This window comes from Pseudorca crassidens, chromosome 6, assembly GCF_039906515.1.
Source record: "Pseudorca crassidens isolate mPseCra1 chromosome 6, mPseCra1.hap1, whole genome shotgun sequence".
In the NCBI taxonomy this organism is placed as follows: domain Eukaryota; kingdom Metazoa; phylum Chordata; class Mammalia; order Artiodactyla; family Delphinidae; genus Pseudorca; species Pseudorca crassidens.
In genome coordinates, this window is record NC_090301.1 from 71,162,732 (window position 1) to 71,189,754 (window position 27,023).

The 27,023-nt window shown below is 43.2% G+C and overlaps 2 protein-coding genes across 3 annotated transcripts in view; both read left to right on the top strand.

The window, feature by feature from the left end:
* Window positions 1-11,503, top strand: part of ITGB6 (integrin subunit beta 6) — a 144,641-nt gene extending 133,138 nt beyond the window's left edge. For both annotated transcript variants that reach the window (XM_067741757.1, XM_067741758.1), the window contains one exon: window positions 10,987-11,503. In XM_067741757.1, coding sequence (XP_067597858.1) covers window positions 10,987-11,088 — 102 coding nt within the window. In that variant the 3' untranslated portion in view covers window positions 11,089-11,503. The remainder of the gene's footprint in view (window positions 1-10,986) is intronic.
* A 3,325-nt stretch (window positions 11,504-14,828) lies between these two features.
* PLA2R1 (phospholipase A2 receptor 1) overlaps window positions 14,829-27,023 on the top strand; it is a 111,957-nt gene continuing 99,762 nt past the window's right edge. The window contains 1 exon segment of the mRNA XM_067741774.1: window positions 14,829-15,198. Within this exon segment, the coding sequence (XP_067597875.1) occupies window positions 15,084-15,198 (115 nt within the window). The 5' untranslated portion in view covers window positions 14,829-15,083.

Consider the following 27,023-nt stretch of genomic DNA (forward strand, 5'->3'; position numbering starts at 1 on the left):
AGAGGAGCACGCCTCTCAATGACCCTTTGACAAACTATCATATTGGAGAGAGTTCTGACCTAAAGATTAGAACAACCACTAGCTGGTGCCGGGGGCAAGTAGGTAGGCATTTACTGATTAGGCTCTATGATTAAAAGGGAAGGTCCGTCAGATGAATAGGGTATAGGTAAGGCAGACACTGCTCCAGCAGGGGATGTAAGGAAAGCAAGAGAACAGCCATCTTGGGTGGCCTGACCATACAGTCCTACAATTGTCCCAGCTTACTTAATTAACATTTCTAGAACACTCTAACCAGAAACAGAAGAAGACATGATCTTTTTAAGCACACATGAAATACTTAGCATAATTGCAGTGACGTGGATGGACCTAGAGACTGTCACACTGAGTGAAGTAAGACAGAGAAAGACAAATATAATATGATATCACTTATACGTGGAATCTAAAATAAATGGTACAAATGATCTTATTTACAAAACAGAAGTAGAGTCACAGATGTAGAAAACAAACTTATGGCTACCAAGGGGGAAAGGTGAGGCGGGGGAGGGATAAATTGGGAGATTGGGATTGACATATACACACTACTATATATAAAATAGATAACTAATAAGAACTTACTATATAGCACAGGGAACTCTACTCAATACTCTGTAATGGCCTGTATGGGAAAAGAATCTAAGAAATAGTGGATATATGTATGTGTGTAACTGATTCACTGTGCTGCACAGCAGAAACTATACTCCAATACAAATTAATTAAAAAAAATAATTACAGATGCTTACAACAGGTATGATATAAATAAACAAGGTACTATCATTTTCACACAAAAAAATATTTAGCATAATAGACCATACTCCTCCAGGCCATAAAACGAATCTCAATAAATTTAAAAGGACTTAAGTCATAAAGTGTCTTCTTCGACCAAGGAATTTCATTAGTAATTAATAGCAAAAAGATATCTGGACAATCCTCAGATATTTGGAAAGTAAATAACACACTTCTAAGTAACCCATGGTCAAAGAAGAACTCAAAATGAAAGTTAGAAAGGTTTTGAACTGAATGAAAGTACAATATACCAGAATACATAACATGCCACCAAAGCAGTAATTAGAGGGAATTTATAGCAATAAATGCTTATATTAGAAAACAAGAAAGGTCTCAAATCAATGACCTCAGGCTTCCACTTTAAGAAACTGAAAAAGAAGAAAAAAATAAAGCACAAGTAAGCAGAAGAAAGGAAATAATAAAGATCAAACTGAAAACCAATGAAATAGAAAACAGGAAAACAATAGAGGATATCAATACACCAAAAGCTTCTTTAAGGTAAATAAAATTGGTAAACCTTTAGCCAGATTGATGAGGGAAAGAAAAAGAGAGAACACAAGTTACCAATATCAGGAATGAGACTGGTGACATCACTATAGATTCTACAGATATTAAATGAATAAATAAGGGACTATTATGAACAACTTTATGCCTATAAATTTGAAAGCTTATATAAAATGGAAAAATTCCTTGAAAGACAAGAACTACCAAAGTTTGTTCAAGAAAAAAACATAGGTAACCCGAATTGCCTTATATCTGCAGAAGAAATTGAAATTATAATAAAAACCTTCTCACAAAGAAAACATCAGACCCAGATAGCATCACAGATGAATGCTACCAAATGCTTAAGGAAGAAAAAATACATACCAATTCTACCCAAACTCTTCCAGAAAATTGAAGAGAAGGGAATACTTCCCAAAGCATTCTTTGAGGCCAAAGCCAGATAAAACATTACAAGGAAAGAGAACTAAAGACCAATATCCTTCATAAACATAGACGGAAAAAATTCTAAACAAAATGTTAGCAAATTGAATCTCACAATATTTAAAATCAAATGGGCTTATTCACATGTAAACAAATGAAACTCATAGTAACAAATATTAACTCAAAATGGACCAGAGATCTAAAAGTAAAATATAAAGCATTTAGAAGAAAGCACAGAACATCATCATGACCTTGGATTAGGCAAAGATAACTAGATTTCAAAAGCATGATCCATAATAGAATAAACTGATAAAGTGAACTTTATCAGAATCTAAAATTTCTGCACTTCAAAAGACAATATTAAGAGAATGAAAAAATAAGCTACAGTCTGGGAAAAATATTTGCAAATTATATATCTGATAAAGAACTCATATCTACAACATATTAAAAACTCTCAAACCTCAGTAATAAAACAATCAAATAAAAAATGAGCAAAATATTTGAGCAGATACTCCACCGAAGAAGATATATGGTTATCAAATAAATACATGAAAAGATTTTCAACATCACTAGTCTTTAGGGAAATACAAATTTATTTATTTTTAATTGAGGTATAATTGACAAATAAAACTGTATCCATTTAAATTATACAATATATGTATACATTGTGAAATGATTGCTATGATAAAGTTAATTATCATATCCGTCACCTCACATAGTTACCTTTTTTTTTTGGTGAGGACACTTAAGATCTACTCTCTTAGCAAATTTCAATACATAACAATACATAAACTTATTAATTACATACAGCACCATGCTGTATGAGAAATGCAAATTTAAGCCACAATGAAATATCACTATACTCCTATTAGAATGGCTAAAATTTAAAAGACTGACCATACCAAGTGTTGACAAGAATATTAAATTCCAAGGGCTCCCATAAAAAAGTACTATAAATTAGGTGGCCTAAACAACAAGATTTATTGTATCACAGTTCTGGAGGCTAGAAGTCCAAAGTCAAAGTGTCAGAAGGTTGGTCCCTTCTGAGGGCTGTGAAGGAAAGATCTGTTCCACGCCCCTTTCCTAGCTTCTGATTGTTTTCTGGCATTCTTTGGCATTCCTTAGCTTGTAGATGTATCACCGTAATCTCTTCCTTCATCTTCACATGGGATTTTCCCTGTATGCATGCCGGTCTCTGTGTCCAAATGTCACGATGACCTCATCTTAACTTGATCACCTGTAAAAACCTCATTTCCAAATAAGGTCACAAGCACTGAGGATTAGGACTTTAACATCTTTTGGAAGGACAAAATTCAACCCATAACAGTGAGGAGGATATAGAGGAACTGGAACTCACATACTACTGGTGGGAAGGTAAAATGGTACAACCATTTTGGAAAACAATTTGGTAGTTTCTTAAAAAGTTAAATACAAGGCTTCCCTGGTGGCGCAGTGGTTGAGAGTCCACCTGCCGATGCAGGGGACACAGGTTTGTGCCCCGGTCCGGGAGGATCCCACACGCTGCGGAGCGGCTGGGCCCGTGAGCCATGGCCGCTGAGCCTGCGCGTCCGGAGCCTGTGCTCCGCAATGGGAGAGGCCAAAACAGTGAGAGGCCCGTGTACCGCAAAAAAAAAAAAAAAAAACCAAAAACGTTAAATACATAACTACTCTGTTATCCAGTTATTCTTCTTGTAGGTATTTACTCAAGAAAAATGAAAGGATGTGTCCACCTGAGGATTTATACATGAATGTTCTTCGCAATTTTATTTATAATAGCACAATACTGGAAACAATCCAAATATCTATCAGTAGGTAAATGGATAAACCGATTGTGGTATATCCATACAATGGAATATGACTCAGCAATAAAAAATAATTGAAATTTTAATGCATGCAACAATGTGGCTATATTTGCAAATAATGATATTGAGTGAAGAAACCAGACCCCCAAAAAAGCATATACTATATGATTTCATTTATATGAAATTCCGGAAATTTCAACCTAATCTATAGTGACAGAAAGCAGATCTATAGTTGACTAGGGCCTGGGATGGGGAGGAATAGAAGAGAGGGCTTACCAAGCGTCACAGTGGAATTAGTAAGGATGATGGATATGTTCACTGTCTTGATTATGATAACAGCTTCATGGGTGTAAAGATATGTCAAAAATTCTTAAATTGTACATTTTACATTTATGTAGTTTATTGTTTGTCAATTTCATCTCAATAAAGGTCTCCTATAATTTTCTAATTTTCACTGGATTCACTAGGAATATGTTAAAAATGTTATTTAGCCCATCAATCTTAGTTCAAAAGGCTGAGGTTTCTGGCCTTATATTAATAACTTGCTTTTTCTCTACTAATAAAATGAAAATAAAGCCACTATGCAGGAACAAAACTATATGTTGATTTAATACAGGAAAAATTAAGTTATATTCACAAATTCCTGGTCATTTAGCCAATCATATCTTCCCCTTTTACAAAATCCATACATTCGACAACACTATGACTCCTGTTTTAACTTAGAAAAATTGTTAAAGTATGGAAAAGCTATGCAGTATGCCTTGGAAGATTCTAGAAGCCGAGCAATATAAAACAGGTTTGCCACCTTCTCAGTGCTCTATTCACTTAGCTTTGCAGACCTTCTTCTCAGAAAGCTACTCTGGACTTTAATATTTAACTGGTTTAACCTAAGAAGGGCAGGTGAGGACTTTGTCTAGTTCCTTTTCATAGCCCCATGACTATCTCATGTCTATTTTTTCTTCCGCGCTGAGCTTTAACATTTTGAATTGTCTTAGAAATAAAACTTGACAAGTCTCCAACCCTCCAAGCACACATTATAAGACAAGTAGGAACACACCATAGAGTCTCTGCCCCTGATCCATTGGGATCATTTTCCCTCCTGCAGAATGGCTGTGGGTCCCAGAGTATCTGGGTGGCCCTGCTGGTGCGTGGCATTCGACTCACGTTATTTCTCATTTTACAACAACCCTGAATGGTAGGTTTTTATTGTAGGTTTTTGGTTTTTTTTTTTCAAAATTGTAATTAGGTATTACCAAATAAAGTAATAAACAACTTTTAAGAATGCAAAATAAAAGCACCTTATTTTAAAGGTGCAAAAGCAAGAAAATATGACATAAAATTATCCATTTTAAAATAGTCGTCTGTTTGATGGGTAAATGCCATTTCAAAACATTTTCAATAGAAAAATGATTTATAAATCAGTTTTCAGAAGATCAAAAAAAATCAATGTTTAATACCAACTTTAACTATAAATAAAAAGAATATTGTCACCTCTCCTGTTTTTGCTTCAACTTATATGTTCTGCTCTTTCCCTTTTGGAGAAAATATTGCATTGTAAGGCTGACCGTCTTTTTTTTTTTTTTTTTGCTGTACGCGGGCCTCTCACTGCCGTGGCCTCTCCCATTGCGGAGCACAGGCTCCGGACGCGCAGGCTCAGCGGCCATGGCTCACGGGCCTAGCCGCTCCGCGGCATGTGGGATCTTCCCAGACGTTCGTGCCCCCTGCATCGGCAGGCGGACTCTCAACCACTGCGCCAGCAGGGAAGCCCTGCTGGAAATTTTTATGGTAGGTTTTTTTTTATTTATATAGTGAGGAAACTCAGCAAGGTTATGTCATTTGACCAAAGGAACACAGCTGAGAAGTAATGGAAGAAGAATTTTTAACCCATTACCTCTCCCTGCTCTCTCTCTCTCCTCCTCCTCCCTTTACCTAGTCCTTCAACATGTGAACACACCCACAGACTCTGCTTCAATTTATCAGGGAATTCTTTAGATGAAATCAAAAGGTGCAGCCACCCCTCGATTTTGTTATTGTTTCTATTTAAAAGGCGCATTGGTGATTACAAAAACTACCTTACACACTTTTCTGAATATTAAATGGAATAGGATATCTAAATTGCTAGAAAATGATTAATAAATGGTAAAATAAATATTGATCCATCACCAGGCTTTCCCATTAAGTTCTGGAAAGTTATAGCCTGCAGGGTGACAACCAGAGATGCACAGCTGGAGAAGGCTCTTTGGTAGCACAAGTTTCCAAATGCGGCCCCTAGAGTCAGGCAGTCCCATAGCCCGTGACAGCCAGGCCAGGTCTCCCGGTCTGCTGTGGCTGCCCATACCTTGCTTCTCCCTCCCTGTGTGATTACAACACAGCCAAGTGGAAATGTTACATCTAAAACTCACCTCTCTCCCTGAACTGAGAGGTTTCTTGTTGGTTTCACTTTTTTTTCAAGTGCCAGACATTATCTCCTGCCCTCATCTATTCAGAATCCAATGCGCGTTCATGGGAGAAGCAAGATGTTCCCCACCCCAGCGGCACATTACAATCAATTTGGGAGCTTAAAAAAAAAGTACTGCTGCCTGGGTCCCATCCCCGACCCCTTGAGTCAGAATCACTGGGTGTAGGGGCCTCCGTATTGGTGCTTTTCAAAAGTTCTCCAGGGGACTCTGACCACAGTGAGGGCTGAGCACCACTGGGCCAGCTGGGTTTCAGAAAACATGTGACATGCTCTCCGGGGGGGTCTCCTCTTTCCTCTACAGATGGTGCCCCTTTGCCTGCTACCTCTGCACATCCTCTACGAGGTTACATGTGAGAAGCAGAAGGAGAGCATGAGTATGCAGAAATTAGGCTGTATGCTGACAGGGGAGACTTAAGATACCCTATGAAGACCCAGTCAAGACAGAGGCTCAGCTAAAACTTCCAAATGAGTGGAAATTTCTGGCTAAATACCACACACTGGGAAAGCCGTTAATTGAATTAAATTGATATAAATTGCTGTCTAGACTAAGGTGAAAAACTAGTTCATTAACTCATTATGGACATTGGCCCTTAGCCCAATGAATTTTCACTTGTTTTCACCCCTTAGTACTCCAGTCACTGTGGGTGTTATTAGTTAAAATACCATAGTACTGGTAAATCACTACATAAAGCAATATTTTGAACACATCCAGAAGTGTTTAATAAATGGCTGGGGGAAAGCTGCTGAAAGTACATATTAAATAGGTTAGAAAACTCATGTCTTATGTAAACCAATATTCTCTTTTATCTACAGTACAGTTTCCTCTTAATGAGATAGCTTATTATGTGAAGTTAATGAGCAGTTCAGGGTAGGGCTTTAACAGTAAGTCATTTAAGCTCTCTGTCCTCATCAGTATATAATGACTGTAATAATATCTACTTCACAGTGTAACTGTTGTGGGTATCATCTAATAATTGTAGTTACGTCTCATGAGCACTCACTACTTGCCAGGTTTTGGGTGTTTTGCATGTATTATGTTATGGGGTGGGCACTCATCGTGCTCCCTTTTACAGAAAGGAAAGAGAGGCTGGGCGAGGCACAGTGATTTGGTGTAGGTCACAGAGCAGACTCCCACCCAAGCAGACTTACCTCTTCACCACCACGCTGTGGCTACGGCAAGCACTCCAGAAATGGCAGCTCCTTGGAAGAAACACGGTCTATCGTATGGCTTTCTTCTCTACCCAGCAAGAGACCAAATCAATCCTCAGTCTTTGTTTGCCCCCCAGATATTTTTTTTATGTAAGTAATAACAATAATAAAAACTACCTTTGCTGAGTGTTTACTCTGCCAGTCACTGTTCTAAGCAGCTTCCAGGTATTTACTCTTTTAATCTCCATAACAGACCAATGAAATGGCACTATTATTGTTCCAAGTTTGCAGATGAGGCAACTAAGGCACCTGGAGATAAAACCTGCCCTGGTCATACAACCAGCAGATGACAAACCCAGGCTCTGAGACTGGCAGTGTGGCCCCAGAGCCCCCTCTGTCTGCCTCAGCTTGTCCACCTGTGATCATGGAGCCACGTCCTGTGAGATCCCCTCATCATCATCAACTTCTCTCCTGCCAATATCTTCAACTCCCTGTAGGTAATACTCTGATTGGGTGACATCAATCTGGATGAAGCCTGGTGTCCACCTTCTCCCTGCAGGTAGCTGGGCTACGGAGCATCATTAAGAAAACAAAAATCCACTCTAAAATCATAGTCCCTGACCACATCTGGGCCCCTGGTTATGCCCAGATTTCCGGCCACATTTCCCCAGCAGCTCTCTCTGAGGACGTCAGAGCCAGTCTCACCTCCTCTCCCCAGCTCCAGCTCTCCATTCATGCTCAGCAGATGAACGCCCCTGCTACTTCACAGAGAAACTAGAACTTAGCAGAGGAGAGAACTCTCAGCTCTACGTTCAGTTTACAGATTTACCTGTGTCTACAACCATTATTTCCTATATTCCTGCTATCAAGGGAGGCATCACCTTCCTTCCTAAAGTGAATCCTTTCACTTTTTGCTCTGGAAACTTCTTCCTTCTCGAGGACCTCACTCTGAATTTTCCAACAGTAAGTATCTTTGAATTCCCCCTCTCTGCTGGATCCTTCCCATCCGCATTTAGATGTGCTCAAGTCGCTCATCTAAAAAATAACAAAGTAGGGCTTCCCTGGTGGTGCAGTGGTTGAGAGTCGGCCTGCCGATGCAGGGGACACGGGTTCGTGCCCTGGTCCGGGAAGATCCCACATGCCGCGGAGCGGCTGGGCCCGTGAGCCATGGCCGCTGAGCCTGCGCGTCCGGAGCCTGTGCTCTGCAACGGGAGAGGCCACAACAGTGAGAGGCCCGCGTGCCGCAAAAAAAAAAAAATAATAATAATAATAAATAAATAATTTTAAAAAATTAAAAGTAACAAAAATAGCAGCAACTGGTTCACCCTCATCCGCAACCATATACGCACAGCCTGTGCAGCTATATGTCCTGCGCCCCACAGCCACCAGCAGCTGGGAAGAGTCGTCTTAGTCATCCCCAAACCACTGACGTGCCTTCTCCTCCAACCATTAGGAGCACTCTCCACAAGGTCATAATTTCCCTCCTCGTCCCCAAATCCAGTGCACAGTTCTGCCCTTACATCCATTGATCTCTCCAGAGAATATGGAGCTGTCAATGATTCTGTCCTTGAAACATTCTTCCCCAGCTTCCAGACACCTAACTCCTTCTCAGTCTGTTTCTCTAGCTATCCCCAAATGTTGTTCCCTATGATTATTTTCAGGCCTCTCCTCTTTTCTCTTGACCTACAACAACCACATCTACTCCCATGGTTTTAATGATCAACAACAGATAACTTCCAAATCTATGCTTTCTGACTTTAATACACATATATGGAACTGTCCCCTAGACATCTTCACCACCCTCTCAACGTATCCCAGACTGAAACCCTACTCCTTCCCCAAACTTTTTCTCAGAGGATGAAGCCACTAGGTTGCCATGCCAGAAATGGGACATCATTCTTGATGACTCTCTCTTTCTCCCCAACACACCCGCTCAAACACTAAGTCTTGTTGATCTGATCCTTCCTCTTATACATCTCACAAAGTGTGTTCACTTTCCCCAGTCTTCTACTGTCTCCTTTCTAGTCCAGACAAGAGCCACCTCTTTATCCAGGATCCTGCCGCAGCCTCTTAACCCTTATGAATTGCTCACCTCCAGTCCGTTCTCCATACTATGGCTGGAATGTTCTTTCTAAAATGTAACACATAAATCTGGTCACAATGAAACCCCCTAATGGCTCCCTGCTGGCTCTAGCATAAAGGTTTTTTAACATGATTTAAGACCTAATCTCAGCTTTCCTAGTTAGCCCTAATGTTCCTAGAACCTCCCACCTCAGTACCCAATATCCCTGCTAAAAGAACTTCTCAAACACCTCATGTCCACTCTTGCCTCTATTCCCTCTGTTTTGGAACATTTTTCTGCTCAGCTAAATCTCTCCTCTCCCATCAGCCCCTCATTCCCATTCCCAGGCAACCACTCACCTGCTTTTTGTCACCACATTTTAGTTTACAGTTTCCAGAATTTTATGGAAATTGAAGCATAAAGTATGTACTCTTTTTTGCCTAGCTCTTTCACTCAGCATAATTATTTCAACATGCAACCATGTTGTTACATTCATCAGCTGTTCCTTCCTTTTTATTGCTGAGTAGGGTTCCATTGCTTGGATATACCTAAATCTATCTATCTAATCATCCGTTGCTGGGTATCTGAGTTGTGTACACTTTCGGGCTATTACAAATAAAGCTGCTATGAACATTCGTGTACAAACTTCATATGGACATGTGTTTTCATTTTTCTTAAGTAAACACTTAAGGGTGGAATGGCTGGATCATATGGTTGTTGTACCGGATTGAATAGTGTCCCCCCAAAACCATGTCCACATGGAACCTCAGAATGTGACTTTATTCAGAAATAGGGTATATTCAGATGTAATTAGTTACAATCAGATCATACTGGATCAGAGTGGTCCCTAAATGCAATACTGATGTTTTTATAAGAGAGAGATGAAGGGAAGAAATCCATATGATGATGTACTACAAGCCAAGCGATGCTAAGGTTTGCCAGCAGCCACCAGAAGCTGGTTGAGAGGCAAGGAACAGACTGTCCCTCAGACCCTCAAGATGGAACCAATCCTGCCGACACTTTGATTTTGGACTTCTGGCATTCAAAATTGTGGGAGAACTAATTCCTGTTGTTTTAAGCCACCCAGTTTATGGCGCTTTGTCACGGCAGTTCTAGGAGACGAAGTAGTTATATGTTTTTTTTTAAAAACTTTTAAAAAGACTGTCAAACAATTTTCCAAAGTGTTTGCACCACTTTGCATTCCTATCAGCAGTGGGTAAGAGTTCCAATTTCTCCACATCCTTGCTCGCACTTAGCGTGGTCAGTCTTTCTAACTTTAACCATTCTAATAGATGTGTAGAAGTATATCACTGTGGTGTAAATTTGTATTTCCCTAATGTCTAATGGTCTTGGAGATCATTTCATGTATTTACTTGACATGTGTACATCTTCTCTGGTAAAGTGTCTACTCAAATCTTTTGCCCATTTGATATTTGGGTTTTTCTTATTATTGAGTTGGAGAGTTCCTTATATATTCCAGATACAAGTTCTTTATCAGGTATATGATGTGCAGATAATTTGTCCCAGTTGGTGGCTTTTCCTTTCATTCGCTTAAGCATATCTTTTGAAGTTAGCTAGCTATTCAAGGTGCCAATTTGGATGCCACTTTTTCTTCGCATCACTTTCTGTGAGCCTCAAGCTTTGATGAGTGGCCCTTCTAAGGACTTGTCAAGTCTCAGACACATTCTCATATCATGACATGCATTGTAATTGTTATGATATTAGTTTGTTATTGTAATTGCTTGTTTACCTATTTGTTTCTCCCCCAGACTCAGAACTCTGTGATCATGGTCAAGGACTCATCACACCCTGCTCTCTGCTGCATCCTCCACACCAGTACTGAGATGGACAGAACATGCTCACGTTCATAGTCACTGTCTGTCTCTCCAGACTCACTGTCCGTAGTTCTCCACCCTGCACTGTGTTCTGGAAAGCTGACTTCTGTGGACTCCTGGACCACTGACTACTGGCTGGGTCAGCCAATTGGAAGAGATCAGAGGGCAGGAGAAGAAGGAACAGGCTCTTCATTTTCTAAGCTTCCCCCCTGACAGGCTCCAGTTTGGTAACAATTGCTCTTCTCCTGTCCTGCCAGATGGCCCCTGTCGCAGAGGTACAGCTCTCATGAGGTCCCTATAACTGCTCCCTCCCAGGTTCCTTCAGGCCCCGATACAGTCATGACAGCTTCCAGCACTGGCTAGAACCTAGGTCTTTCCCTTCCTGTTTCGGTTCCCTTCACTCTGCCCATAACTTTGTAAATAGTGTTTCACTATAAACCACTATAAATCAGGGTCTCACCCTTTCTTGCGGCGACTCTGATTCCTACAGTGCTCGAAATACATTTGTTAATCTTGACCCTCACCATAACCCACACATTAAGTAAGTTTTAAATCCTGAATCTTCTTCACCATTTTCATTCAACATCATTCAGGTTTCTAATATTTTTCTAGAGTTTCAAATGACTCCATACACTCTATTCCTGTCCACCTCCTTCCTTCCTTCCCTCCTTCATTCACTCACTCAGCAGAGACTTTTGGAGAATTTACTAAGGGCCAGGAACTGCGCGGCCCTGGAGAATCAAAGAGAAGGAAAATGTAGTGGGTTCCTCAAGGAACCTACCTTCAGGTGAGAGCTATAAATAAAGAAGTAATTCTAATTCAAAATGATGGAAGATGTACAAGGCCTGCAGGTGCAGGTATTCTGGGCCGCAGGGGGCAGGAGACATCATTTCAGCAGGACAGAGGTCTGCAGAGCTCGCTCCTGAGCTCCCCTTTGCTCATTGCTGCCCTGCTTCCTCCCCACACCCTCACAGCTCCCATGAAAGGACATTGAAAATATGCTAGACTCTGTCCCAAGCACTGCACAATCTTATCTCATTTAATACAGCAGCAAATAGTACCATCTGCATCTTACACGGAAGGAAACTGAGGCTAAGGAGACTAAGTAACCGGCTGGTAAGTAGCAAAGCACCTACTTTCACCATCATACTACCCTACCTCCCGAATCTGAAACAGGCACAAGACCCGGGTATGGGGAAGGATCATTTTATTGAAGGTGTAAAAGATTTTGCCACAGATTTCCACCTCAAAGAGATGAAAACGAGCCCTTCTGGAATCTTCTAATCATTGAATAGGAAATTTGGTGTCAGGAAGCTGTCATCACCATTCTTCATTACGCTAATTGCTTTGAAGGTGAAATATGGCTGGTTTCTCCTCTTTATCCTGTTCATATTCATAGCTCTGCTACTTTGGAATATCATCTGCTCTGGGTCAGGGAAGGCTTTTTCCCCCCATTAGAGAGAGGATACAACTGAAGCCCATAGCAGATGGATGTCTCACCGGGATCCCACAGCCAGTGGGAGGCAGTCCTGTGTCCCAGTGACTGACCTCGTTTGCCAGGCTGCCCAGTAGCCACCCGTTGCTTCAGCCAGGCCCGCCTACTCACTCTCTCCCGTGCAAGCGTTTCTCACTCCAGACTTTGTATTTTCTCTCACGACTTCCTCCCATCCTAGAACAGCCTCTTCCTCCTAAATACCCTTCACCCCATCTGAACACATCTAGCCCTGCGCAATCACTCTAGCCCCTCGTGGCCTCTCCCACTTTTACGTTCACTGCACTGCACCTCACCAAAGATTAATATCAAGGCTGCACTTTCCTACTTAATTATGCCACTTGGATCGCGCTCAGCTGCCTCAATAGATGCCAGCCCACTCAGACAGGGCTGAACCATCTGTACTTTGGGGTAATTCCCATGACACATGATGTAGTGCTGAGTCACAGGAGAGATTTATAAGTACTTCATGACTGAGGTCTATATAGTCTCTTATGCTGAAAGCATCTTTTTCTGCATGTTTCAGGCAGGGATACTGACTTCTATATGTAATAATATGCTGTTGACTCAGGGCACACTTTGGAAGTTTTCACATTCTCTCAGCCACACCTCTTACTCCAGCCACCTCTGCAGCAGCCAGCCCTGCACAGGTTCCCTCTGGGGCAACGTGACAGCACCTCACCTCTGGCCATGCCATGCACCTGTTGCTGCCTGCCACAGGGCTTTCCGGTTGCCAAGGCACGGGACCAAGCTTGGAGCTTACCACTGCTATGGAAGTGTGCAGAGGAGTTAATAACCCTAGGACCACCTTCACTAGCAGAGATGGTCAGCCTAAGGATAATGTTTCCCCCTTTCCTCTTCTCCCCAGGACAGACAGTTCTGAGACCTTCCGAGGCTCCTGCAGGACTGAGCACATGTTGCTACGACAGTGGCCAAGGCAGTAGCTGTCCTTGCTTCCTTATTTCACTCTGATCTTCAATCCCACTCTCTGCCAGAGATCTCAACCCAGGCTCTGCTTTCTGGAGAACCAGGCTAAGACAGTTTTATTAGTCTGGTTGGGCTGACTCAACAAAATATCAGAGACAGGGTGGTTTAAACAACAGAAATGTATTTCTCACAGTTTTGGAGGCTAGAAAGTCCAAGATCAAGTTCCTGAAGGTTTTGGTTTTTGATGAGGTCTCTCTACCTGCCTTGCAGATGGTTACATTCTTGTTGTGTCCTCCATTCCTTAGTGCCTGGATGGAGAGATCTCTCTCTTCCTCTTCTTATAAAGCCGACCTTATCTAGGACCCCACATTCAAGACTTCATTTAAACTTGATTAACTCCTAAAATCCCTATATCCAAATACAACTACATTTGAGGGGTTAGGACTTCCACATATGATTGGGGAGCTGGTGGGACACAATTCAGTCTAAAACTGACAGTGTTACTCAAAACTATTGGTTTGGTCTTGGCCAACAGGCAGCTGAGAAAGGCAAGGTTCTCCAAGACCCCATCACCTTCCTTTTATTTTTTTAAAGCTCCCTTTTGCTTTCTTCCCTCCTCTTATGTTTTAATGACTAGCGTCATAAGCAATGTTTTGTTTAATGACTATTTAGGAAAGATCTTACATTAGCCTGTTCTCATAAATATTGAATGTTTCTAGTGTTCCGCCAGTTATTTGAACGACTACCCTTAGAAAGACTACATTCTAGTCAGGGCTTCCTAGTTTAGGGAGGAACTTTTGCCAAGTTAAGGAGTAACCTCTTCTTAGAGCAAATCATTTTGCCTTTCTGGACCGGTTTTCTAGGTATAAAGTGGGACAACGCGGTAACAGCTGTAACACAGGATAACCCAGCTATTTTGCTGGGTTAGGAGGATCCAAGGAGATGGAAGGGGGAGGTAGTTTTTAAATGGGAAAGGAGCTCAACAATGGAAGAAGCTTCAGCGTACTCTGGAGTGAGGAGGGTGGAGACCCCGGCGCACCCCCAGGGATCTCTGGGCTCCACATTCCAGGGGAGAGGAGGTCCAGAGCGCTCCCAGCGCGCCTGGGTCCACGGAGCAGCTCGGTTTCCTCTAAGCTGCCTGCTGCCAAACCCGCAGCGTTTACCATAATCCGGGTGCCTTGCAAACCCAGATGTCAGACTTCCCGTCCCAGAGATTCTCAACTCGCTCACCCCCAACTCCTATTTGGCCTCCGCAAGAAGGAGAGAGAAGGCTGGAAGCAGGAGGCGCGTGCACGGGGCAGCCTCACCCCTCCTCTCTCCCCACCCCAAAGGCAGGAATTTCTGGGATGGGCAGATGGTCCACACCCTCTTGCTCCCTCCCGCTCCAAGCCGGAGTGGGTAGGGCGGGGAAAATCTCCAGGACTTTTCCGCCTTCCAGCCCATAACCCCGAGTGTCCGCACACTGTGGCGACAGGGGTGACGGTGACGGAGTGGATCTCCGGGACGCAAGGGTGGCGAGGCCTGGGGGAGGGGTGGAGCGCGGAGGAGGCTGCGGTCCCGCCTCGCCCACCGCAGGGCCGGGCGCAGTGTCCAGCGAGCCCAGTGGTTAGCGATGGCGCTGCTGTCGCTGCTGCCACCGCTGCTGCCGCTGCTGCTGGCGGTGCCGGCGGGCTCCGCCGAGGCCGCGGCGGTGGCACTCACCCCCGAGCGGCTTCTCGAGTGGCAGGGTGAGTGTCCCCCGGCCCAGAGGGACCAGATGGGCACGTCGGGGGCGGGGGTGGGCAAGAGGAGGAAGGGGCGAAGCTGGGACGGGCGAGGGTGGCCAGGATTATACGGTGGCCCGCGTCTCTGCCGTCCGGAGAAAGCCCTGCGGATGGGCTAGTCCTGCACCGGGACAGGCCCTGCACCCCCTCCCCCGCCCCGCTTCCTCCAGGCTTCGGTCGGGGGCGCGGCGTGGGGCGGGGCCTCGGCTCGCAGGCGGTTTGACTCGGCTGCGGCCCGGCACAAGCTGCACGTAGGAGGGTAGGAGATGTTTCGAATGTAAACTTTCCTAGAGCGGTGTATTTGGGAGGACCATCTCTGGGATACATGACGGGAAAAAGATGTCCCATTTTGTCCCCTCCCAAAGCAAGCTCTCTGGGTGTACGCTGCCACCTGCGGAGTGGCCCCAGCCTGGCTTCTCCTCTCTGCCCCTTCGGGAAAGAAAACAATCTTCTCTGTTAACGCTTCTCAGACCAGATAGGGAAGAGGAGCCCCTGTGGCCCCAATGAACTTGTGAGCTGGAGCAAGTTACCCTCTTTGCTCTTCAGTTTCTCCCCTTTGAAAAATGGGGCCTGTGACAGACATAGGACCACTGAGGGTAAAATGGGATCCTTTGCAAGGCGCGCGGCAGGCCGGAGAGTGGAGAGTTCCTGCGGAGTTACCATGGCCATATACACGTGTACACGGGATCAATGGATCAAACATTTATCGAGCACCTACTGTACATAAAATTCATAAAGGGCTATGGACAGAGACAGAAAGAGAGATCACCGTTTTCGTAAATAACTGTATGGGCTGCCTCTGAGGCAAAGGAGCCAGCGTTCAAAAGCAAGCCCATGTGTGAAGGGAGGAAAGAGGTTGGGAGAAGCTAAATAAACCAGGAGAAGCCTCCAGGCAGCCTCCATACTCTCAGCCTTTGGGGATGAGCTTGGACAGAAGGAGTAAAACGTGTCACCAATGTCTGTGTTTATTTTTTTCCCCTCTCAACATATTATGTGTACATTTTGGAGGTAATCTTCTCTGGACTGTATTCTCTAGCATTCCTAGGAGGCTTTACCGGGGACAGGTTGAGCAATTCTTATTCTAAAGTGGCCGAAGGTCAGAGGCCTCTTACCTCCTTTGTCATTTCAATAAAAATGCTCCTGCAGAGGCGCCTGTGACCCCATGGGGGTGATCCGTCTTCACAAACAGTCGCTGTGCCACGCTTATTTCTTTACATTTTAAAATGTGGGTCTTGCCTGGGCACTAAATGTCTATCTAGAAGAGGGCAGCAGCCGGGAGGACAGAAGCTGGAACCTAGCCACACAGAGAGAATGCGCTGGTGTTCCTCTGAGCCAGGATTAGCACGGATGGGCTAATCGCTTCTATATGTAGCAGATCCAAATCCCGGCTGAGGTAGTTGCTAATCAGTGCCTTCTTTTTAATAGTCAAGGACACTATGACGTTAGAATCATCCACTACCTCCTGTCCACTCCAGGTGACAGTTTGCAAATCTGAAGGCATTTGACATAGTTGGCATAGAGATTCTTCAGATGTGAAAATGCTGCTCCTAATTTCTGAAGAGCACAGAGACTGTGTGACATTGACTGCTCCAGTCCTCACACAGGCTCCCCTCCTTGACTCCAAGCACTCACATCAGTGGAATTTCAAGTATAATCTAGATGGGTTTAAAATCAGGTTTTTCCTGTTTGTCCAAAGATGGAAAAACAAAATCTTAGCGTTAGAAGGGACCTGAGACATTGTCTAGTCCAGCCATCCATTTTTCAGATGTAGAAGCTGAAATACAGCAGTGTTTTTTAGCTGTGTTTGGGCTCCTACGTTTGCCCCTGTGTTCACTGGACTACATTAACTTACTCTTAGCCATGATTGGCATCCCCAGAGCAACCATGAGAAAATATGCACCTATGTCAGTTTCACATCCACTAATAAGGGATAGGTAGTAATACAAGGCAGATTATACATATAGTGTTTATCTTCTGAAAATTTCTTTGATATGTGTTACTGATTGATCTCTTATTTATTATATGCATCCCAGCCTTGAGAGGCAGATGATGGATAGTATTGTGCTGACTTTTCAGTCATTTACCAATAAATTTGTATTAAAAAATCAGTAGATACAGTGTCATATAGTAGTTAAGTTCATGGGCCCTGGAACCAGATTGTCTGGGCTCAAATCCTGGCTCTACCATTTATCAGCTGTGTGACCTTGGGCAAGTTACTTAAGCTCTCTGTGCCTCAGTTTCCTCATATGTAAAAAGGGAACTAATAATAGTACTTACCCAAGGATTGTCCTTTTGTTTCAGTATCACCACGGTGCCCTCTTCCTCTGGCCAGTCCAGACCATTTTGACGTGTTGACAACCCTGTAACAATTACTTCCCTGTGCACAGCACTGTACATGGCATGTCTGCAGCCTCTCTCCTACCTCGAGTTGCTATAGCAAGGGACCTCATTGTGGTTCTGAAATCTGAGCCCTTCATTCTAGCAAGTGCTAAAACTTGATAATTTCATTCAAGTACCCCAGATACTGGGAGGGTAGAGGGGAGATCAAGGAAGGGGACAGGGCATCCTGTGGAAAAGTGGGCATAGTCTCTGTGGAGGTTGCTAAAGGAAATGAACTGGGGGCAAGTAAAAGAGTTTTGAAGCGACGTTGAGGGCTGAAAATTATAAATGTGAAATGGCCCCAACCAACATAGTAAGAGAGCTTCCCCTACAGCACTCAGCTTCCCAGCAGCAGGGGTGGAGGGAGCCCATGGCTGTGTCAGTCCTCAGAGACGGTCAAGGTAGGCTCTTTTGAATGGCCAATGACCAAGGGAAGTGAGGGTGAAAGTAAGGAGATGAGAGAGACGGCAGAACAGGAAGGGTAGTGATTATACAATGGAAATAATGAATTTTGGAGGCGGGTCCATTCTCAGTAGTGACCAGGTCCAAGGTATTGCTGCAGAAGTGGTCACTAAAACAAGAACAAGTGAAAGAAGGTCCTCGGAGCAGAGGGGGTCAAGGAACCGAGTGTCCAGAGCAGTACAGACATATACGTCTGCAACAAAAGTTTCATTAAAAAACACCCTTACCTGATACGATGTGCTGCTACTTTTCTACTCTGTTCTACTCTATTTTGCTTTGTAATGTTCCACTCTATTTTGACTTCATGATGCATTAATGGGCCACAGCCTGCACTGAAGAAAACACCAGGCCAGAGTGTTGGGAGTGAAAGGCCTTGGGGTGGGGAGGCCAATGGAGTGTTCGCTGGAGTCACATAGTGAATGTGAGGAAGAGGTTCAGGGCGGTGCGCTCGGTATGGAGCAATGAAGAGAGGGTGCCACGAAGGAGAGGTTTCTGAAAGAGGGTGGTGAGAGCCACCCCCTGGAGGCAGCAGTGGGAAGGAGTCGTGACCCTGAGATTTTCCCCTTAGCTCCCATTTCTAATGCAAAGGTCAAAATGCCCCTCACCACAGCCAGCTGGGTGCTGTTAGTGCACACCCTTCCTTCACAGGTGAAGACAGGTTGAGTAACTTGCACCTACAGGAGCTTGTAGAGTAGGGATGTGAGCCGAATCCACAAGCACTAATGCAGAGGGCCCCTGTGTAGCCTTGCGACCTGATAAAATAGCTCATTCTTATCCCTCTGTTTGCTGGGAGCATGTGACTTGATCTTGTGACAGGAGGAACAGGAGGCCAGCCTCTTGCTCTCTTCAACTCCTCCTTTTCCAAACCTGTGCTTCCACATGTAGGGGTAAATATTTTCACAAAGCCGAAATGTGCAAAGCCATTGATTTTTTTCTAGGCAATTTATATATCCCTGGGCAATGAGCCATTCTCCTAATCTGGGGATTTGGAATTTAAGTAAAAGCATGATCAGCTCCTGATATAGCTGCCCTGCCTGGCCGTCAATCACTCCAACCCTCAGACTCTGTTTCTTCCATCTCCGTTCATCATCTTTCAGAAACTCTTCCACTTTATACTTTTCTCATCCCATTTTCTCTGACTGGCTTCTTTCCTCATGAGCCTTTGAGAGTCAGCATAGACTTCCAATTTTTCTGGTCCTTTTTACTCTTCCTCATTAGCTCCTAACCTCTTTTCCTATTATTGGTTGTCACAGTAACTGATACTACACCATGTGGGTTCCACGCCAATTACCAGAAAGGTTGAGCCATACAGAGTTTCGTTGTCCCCTCAGCTTCCCTTCCTTGAGCTAAGAGTTTGCTTATTTATATCAGGGTTTCTGAAGAAACAATTCTTTGTTCTGCCTCTTCTGAACTCATCCCTATGTGATGAATCTTCATATAATCTATCAAAGTAACGTATTTGAGACATTTATAGACCCTTGTCTCCATCTTCTTTTAGAAATTATCCTTGAAAGCCTTTTAGGAGATGTTCCAAAACAAAGCTAGGAACATAAATTATATTTTTTAATTGATCAGAGTGAAAAGAAATATTACAGTTCATAAAAGAAACAAACCCAAGAACACCTTATAAACACTACAGTGAGTCACTTAGGGTAGAATATTTTATAAAGTCATTCAAGAAAAATGGAGGAATTTTATGAGAATTCCTCTAAACTGGGTTCTGTGATACAGAGCTGAACAAAACAGAAAAGAGTTTTCTGCTTTCATGAGGGGCCACATGACTTTCTAATTGACTATACTTTCTAGACTACAACAGTTCCAAAGAAATATGCTAATGAAAAAATTTCATTATTTCTGGCTTTTTGCATCACGCTCTTGAGAAATTTCCTTTTCGGTTATGAAAATATAAACAGGAAATTCAAAGTAATTATTTAACTATAAACATTGGTCTTATTTTGCTGCTATTTTTCACTACCCATGTCCAAAGTTAAGATCTGTTTTTCTCTTACTAACATTTATAAAGGGGTCGTAGTGACTGAGGTAGTCCTTATCAAGATCCTATGAGGACAGCACTATCATTAATTAAGCCCATTGTGCAGATGGAGAAACTAAGGCAGATACTCTCAACCTCAAGCAGTTCTGCCCTAAAAGAAGTGCTCTGTGGTTTGCCAAGGTCTTTTTTCCACAGTGTTAGCCTTGGCCAGTTAACAGGGCAGTCTTTATGGGCGTGTGACCAGAACTGTCTCGTAGGGCTCCATGCTCAGCAGGGCCTTGCCCTTGAGGTTGAATGCTCTGTGGTTTGGGATCTTGGAATTCTTAGTAATTTTTTCTTTTTTTTTTTTTTTTTGGTACACGGGCCTCTCACTGTTGTGGCCTCTCCCGTTGTGGAGCACAGGCTCCGGACACGCAGGCTCAGCGGCCATGGCTCACAGGCCTAGCCGCTCTGCGGCATGTGGGATCCTCCCGGACCGGGGCACGAACCCGTGTCCCCTGCATCGGCAGGCGGACTCTCAACCACTGCGCCACCAGGGAAGCCCCTTAGTAATTTTTATTTCTGAATTTGTTCTTTGGGTATGAAATCCTGTGGGACAATGGAGCACAGACCAAGAGATTAAAGCTTCCAGTAAATCTCAGTCCCTCCTCACGTCACCTCCCCATTTTCCTTGGGTGGGTTTTCAGCCTGCCCGTCCATACTCCTGTGCTCCGTCCACCATGGCAACCAGGTTGCCTTGGGGCTGGGAAACTGGAGGCCCAGGGCCTGGGAGTGGATGGCCAGTGGTATCTGGGGGCAGGACAAGGCTGCTGTCCCCACCGGGTTGGCAGCACCATTGCATGTTCCGTGGGGACTGAGTGGGGACCTATCACCTGTCTCCAGTCCAGGTACTGAGTGTGTTCCCAGAGCTTTCTGCCACGGAGGTTGCAACCCCTCACAGGCCCACGGGAAGTGAAGATAGACTGGACTTCCCTGTCCCCTCCAGGGCCCTACATTTTCATTTTACTCTGGGCTCTGTGAATTACGTAGCTGAATAAGAAGCATGGGACTGTTATGAGTTGAATTGTGTCCCCTTCAAAATTAAGATGTTGAATTCATAACCCCCCAAATACCTCAGAATGAGGCCTCATTTGGAGACAGGGTCTTTTCAGATGTAATCAAATTACAATGAGGTGATTAGTGTGGGCCCTAATTTAATATGACTGATGTCCACCTAAGAAGGGAAAATTTGGACACAGAAATACGCATAGAGAGTAGATGATATGAAGAGACACAAGGAGAAGACAGCCGTCTACAAGCCAAGGAAAGGGGCCTGGAACAGATCCTTCCCTCACAGGCCTCCAAGGAGCCAACCCAGCCGACACCTTGAATTTTGACTTGTAACCTCCAGATCTGTGAGATAACACGTTTCTGTTTAAGCCACTCAGTTTGGTGGTACTTTGTGATGGCAACCTTAGCAAACAAGTACAAGGACTAACAATATATCTACCATTAAGAGTTGGATTGGTTGTGTTTTCTTTTTCTTTCTCTCTTTCTTTTAAATATTTATTTATTTATTTGGCTGCACCGGGTCCTAGTTGCGGCATGCTGGATCTTCATTGCCATGTGCAGGAGTTTCAGTTGCGGCACACAGGCTCTAGTACGCGGCATACGGGATCTAGTTCCCTGACCAGGGATAGAACCTGGGCGCCCTGCATTGGGAGTGCAGAGTCTTAACCACTGGATCACCAGGGAAGTCTCTTGGTTGTGTTTTCACTTCTGTCTCCCACTTAAGTAAATACATATTTTTCTTAAGTGAGTATACTCTCAAAGCGGATAAGATGGATAGCTCAGTGTAAACACTTCTGCTTTCAATAACCTCACGTCATTTCCAGGGTTGTTTGGTTGTTGGCTGAGTTGTTTTCTGCTTTTGTTTTGGTGACCCAGTCTTTGAATCATATCCCCCAGGGCTTCCACACGAAGGCATGTTGAGGGAAGTTTAACAATGTTCTGTCTTATTGTTTCTTGCCATAACATGGTCTTCTGTAGCAAGACTCCCTGGTGACTGAGATGGTATATTTTCAGCACAGTCTATAAGGTGTTAACAGAGCTGCTGTAAATAATGAGTTTTACACCAGCAATGTCTGAATGTCTGTTAGATACTTTCCAGTTAAATAAAGACAAAAATGATGGAGGAATAGACTAAAAGGAAGAAAAATGTTTTCAACTCAGTTTAAAAATTCACTGGTAAGATACAGAGACACAGCGAAGAACTTTGAAAGAGAGAAGATTTTCTGCAGAGGTCAGAAAATCTACCGCTAAATGTGATGGACGAAAGGGGAGGTGGGGAGGGAATGAGAGTGGCAGAGTGGCGAGAACAGTCTGGAAGGGTTAATCTACTTCACACAGGGGTTGGTGACAGGCAATTTGAATCCTGACAAAACTAGAGCCCGGTGGAGCAGATTAAGCCAGGTTTAATTTTTCCTGCATGTGAGAAAGTATTGTATGCCTCGTGGAACTTGGAGTGACGATTTTGGGAGATTAGAAAGAAAAGAGAAGAGAACATGTAAAAAGATTTAGCAAGAGGGGTCCCACGGGCCTGTGGAGGTGGTGATTATCCAGGTTCAGAAGCTGCAGGAGAATAAAGAAGGCTCAAAGTCAAGGACAATGCTAGGGCAGGGAAAGAGAAGAGGTTCTGAGACAGGACAAGGGCATATTTTAAAACATACTTAACTTTTTAGTTGATTATAGAAATCGATTGATAGGAAGCCACGGGCTTTGTTAAGTACTGTCAGATTGTCAAGAGATAAACACCAAATCTCAGCTGATCTGGGATAAAAATGCAAGTATTCATGCAGAGATGGCCAAGGAGGAGAGAACACACTTTTCACTTTGTTCTGTCCTTTCAAGTACAATGCACATGCTGCATACTGCAAACGTCAGAAATTCCTTGCTTATTGGTTTGGAAAGTCATATTAAGAATCCAGCTTCTCTGCATCGTTCAGCCATGAACGGGACTTGATTCAGCCCCACACAGCATCCCTTCCTGCTACAGAGTAATCTAAGTAAGGAAAACAATCAAATCTGAATCAGAGTCACCGGACAGGACAAACCTGAATTTGTGTAGCTGGAAAATGTCGATACATCTCAAGAGAAAAGCTGCTCAACTTTAGATTGGTTTCAGGGCAGAGATGCCCTCCCCATACTTCCTGGACCCTTTCCATGCCGAAACTGAGATACTGTCAGAAGAGCAAGGAACTGGACAGATTCAAGAGATGCTCCGGGGAAGGAAATGCGTGAGCCCAGCACCAGCTGTGTGGGTAGATGGAGTAGAAGAGGTTTAAACCCAGGACAATGGAGTAGGAGATTGAAATTGGAGTGCAGTTGGCAAGCTGTGGGCTTCCTATTAGGAAGCTTGTCTTAAACATTGCACTTGACGCGAACCATGCATTTGAGCGTTTCCTTCCAGTTCCCATAACATGGAAGGGCCCAGAGGCCGGTTTATACGTCGGTTGGATTAGGTGCCACCGTCATGGTGTTATTTATTAAACACCAGAAAACCCTTTGATTGCCTAAAATCCACCATAAAAAGAGGATTTCTTTAGGAATTGTTTCATTGTTTGTTTCAAGTGTTGTTTTTTTTTTAATCAAAAGAACATACATCTCACCAAGGCCTAACATTTCAAATCATATCTTATTTACGTAACACTTCATACCTCAGCCAGTTCTAAGAGGAGCTGTTTAAAGTATAAGGGGACACTAAAAGGTGGGTGGAAGTGATCAGAAGGGGTGCTGAGCATGAAATGGAAGGGCCTCAAGAGGAACTTCCTGCAGGGACCCCCAGTTGGCACTCTTCCGACTCTAATCGCAGCCCTAGGCTTTAGACTCCAACCTCATGGTATCTTAGGGATTGGCCGGCATCTGACAGTGTATCAGATTCCTGAAGCCAGAAAACAAGTCATTGCAACTACCTTTTCCAGAATCCTCCCATTCTATCGAATACCAAATCCTGTCATTTCTTCCCTCTTTGAATTCTCTCTCTAGTGACTAGAGTCTAACAATTCCCTTCCTTTCTCATCACCACCAGTTGAACGGACACCTCTGTCTCTCTTGCCGGATCAAAGCAATAGCCTTCAGACTGTTGGCCATTCTGCACGTGGGCTGTCTCAACCCAGCTAAGTGAGAACTCCTCCAGGGCAGGAACTTGGACATTTGTCTCATACCTCTACTCTCCTAAAACCATGCTGGGGACACAAAAATGCTCAATAAATGTTTTTATCGAATGATTTACCACCCTGATTCATCTTCCACACCACAGCCTCAGTCATGCCTTCTCTTGTTCCAAAAATTCCCTTTATCTGAATAATATACAAATTTTTGAATAAAATTTAAGCTTTTCATAAAATGGCCCCAAACCACCTCTTTCCAACTCTATATTCTACAACCACCAAACACTTTTAGAGAGTGAGGTACTCGTCACCCTAGAGCTAATTATTTTCATCACCTCTGAGCTTTCATGACTTTTGCTCTGTCCACAGTGCCCCCTGGCCCAACCCTTCACCTCTCTGCCTATACCTCCTGCACTACCTGAACTCTCCCTCTGTAATGAGGACAGGCACCCATGCTGGTCTAGTTCACCCATGTACCTCCATGTGCAACAAATATTAGGTCCCTATCAAATGTTTGTTGAATGAAAGTGTGTGTGTGTGTTCTTGTGAGAGAGTGACTGATTGATTGATTTCTCTGATCTTCTAGGCCAAAGTGACCCCTTCTAACTCCTGCCTTCCACCTTATTGTGCTTATACCTCTTACGTCAATATGTATTTTGGCATTAAGTTATAGCTCTTCCTGTACACTTCATGATGTACTCCCAGGGAGAACATCAGTTCCTTGAGGGCAAACACTATGGCACATATATCCTTCTATCTGCAGGGCTCCTAACACACCACCATAATAGGCGTTCAATTAATGTTTGTTTGAAATTTCAAGTCTCCCACTTCAAATTATTTGGCAACAATCTACAGCAGCTCATTTTCTGCTTTCTAGGTTATAAATGAATGGCTGTAAATAGAGTTAGACCTATATGGTTTTCACTAAGTATATCAATATAAAACTTCTAAGAAAAAAATGGATTTGGAAAAAGAAATGTGTAAGGATGATTCAGTTAAATGAGCTTTACAGTCCCATCCAGCGCTGAAGTTCATGGTTCTGGGTGTATGGGTAGGTAGTCTCCTGTGCCATGTCCATGTTCCTTCCAGTGCTCTTCTGCTGTCTCCTCCCTGGAAAATGGGCCAGTACGTGCACACACACACACACACACACACACACACACACACACTCTCCACCTAGAAAGGTCTGATGACACTGAGGCGCCGTGTCCACCTCACACATGACATCACTTGAAGATCCAGTCAAGTGTTTTAAATTCTAGTCTATTTTCTTTTTCTTATCTTTCATCCCTTGTTTTTAAGGGCTTATTTTAAGTGCAGTTACAACGTTTACTTTGGAACTGATGGAACTCCCTTCTTTTCATTAACTAGGAGACTTCCCATGATTCCAGAATGAATAGATATAGTTTTAAAGAACAGATATTTAGATAAATGATTCCTCTATCTCTGGTACCCTACACAGTGCCTTCCACATAGTCAGCAACCAGTGAATGCTTGTTCAATGAATGAATAAATACATAAATGAATAAAGAAATTCTCCTTCCATTCCTTAGAAATACATGTGATCTTGTGAGGCCAAAGGGTGGATCTAAAATCATCTTGTCTTGAAAGGAACTCAGAAGTAGAAAGTAGCGCCCCTATCTTCTATGGATTTTATTTTATTTTTTAAGGATGAAAATTAGTTTATAAGTTACTTCTAGTAAATCTATCCTTTTTCTCCTCCTAAACTTACAATTATTAAGGGAAGTATAATAGCATTTTACTGCAAAGAGATTTAGTAATTCTGGCAGTACTTCATTAATCACTTAATCAGTGTTCAAGAAGAACTGATGTCCTTGACATATATAATCAATCTTGATTCCTCCCACATTTGATCTTCATCCTTTTTGAAATCTGTCTACAGACACTAAGGATGGGTGGCTTATTTTCATCTTATGTTTTTGTTAGAGATGACTCATATGCACATATAATGATTATCTGAATATTGATACCTATATTGGGTTTCCTCATAGTCTATTTGAAAACAGTTGTTTTCTCTTCAGTGAATTTATGGAGATTAATGGTGCTAGGACCAGATTCTATTATAGCTTAATGGGAAAATGGGATTGGGCCGTTTTTTAGCTTAGTGTGACATATTATTCTTTTGGTGATGGCATGTTTATTGTTATTGGTAAGCCAGAGCTACTTGTTTATGATACATTCTGAGGAACTTTTCCAAAGACACATCCTAAAGGCAGCTGGGCTTAGAAATATGATAGCACCCTAAAACTGAGCAGCAGGGAATTAAGTTTGTCTAATATCTTCTGCTTTGGAAAGGTGTTTTTATGACCAGTGGTAGAACTACAAAAGCTCTGATTCTACCACTCCTTTTCTCTTAACACTTAATAATTTGGACATTTTAAAACATTATTTATTCATCTCAAATTTTAGTGATTTATAATTTCCATGTCCATTTACTTACAGACCACTCATTTACCCATCCATACACTGCTGGTTAACAACAAGCATTTCTGTCTTTCTTGTAAGAGAGCTGCAGCATAGACTTTACAGGTTGACAATGTGGAAGATGAATAGATGAAGACTCAATTCATAATCTCACAGGTATTTGAACAAATGAGACAAAAATTTTGTCACCTGGTTATTTGAGGAATATTTTTCCTCCATGAAAGGTGATAGCATGGTATTTCTGGATTGTTTAAAACTAAAAAGTCTACACCTACTATGTGCTGCAGAATCTAAAGTAAAAATGAGCTTTTGTGCTCATGTTACAAGTCTTTGGGGGTATGCTCAAATTAGTACTCTACAGG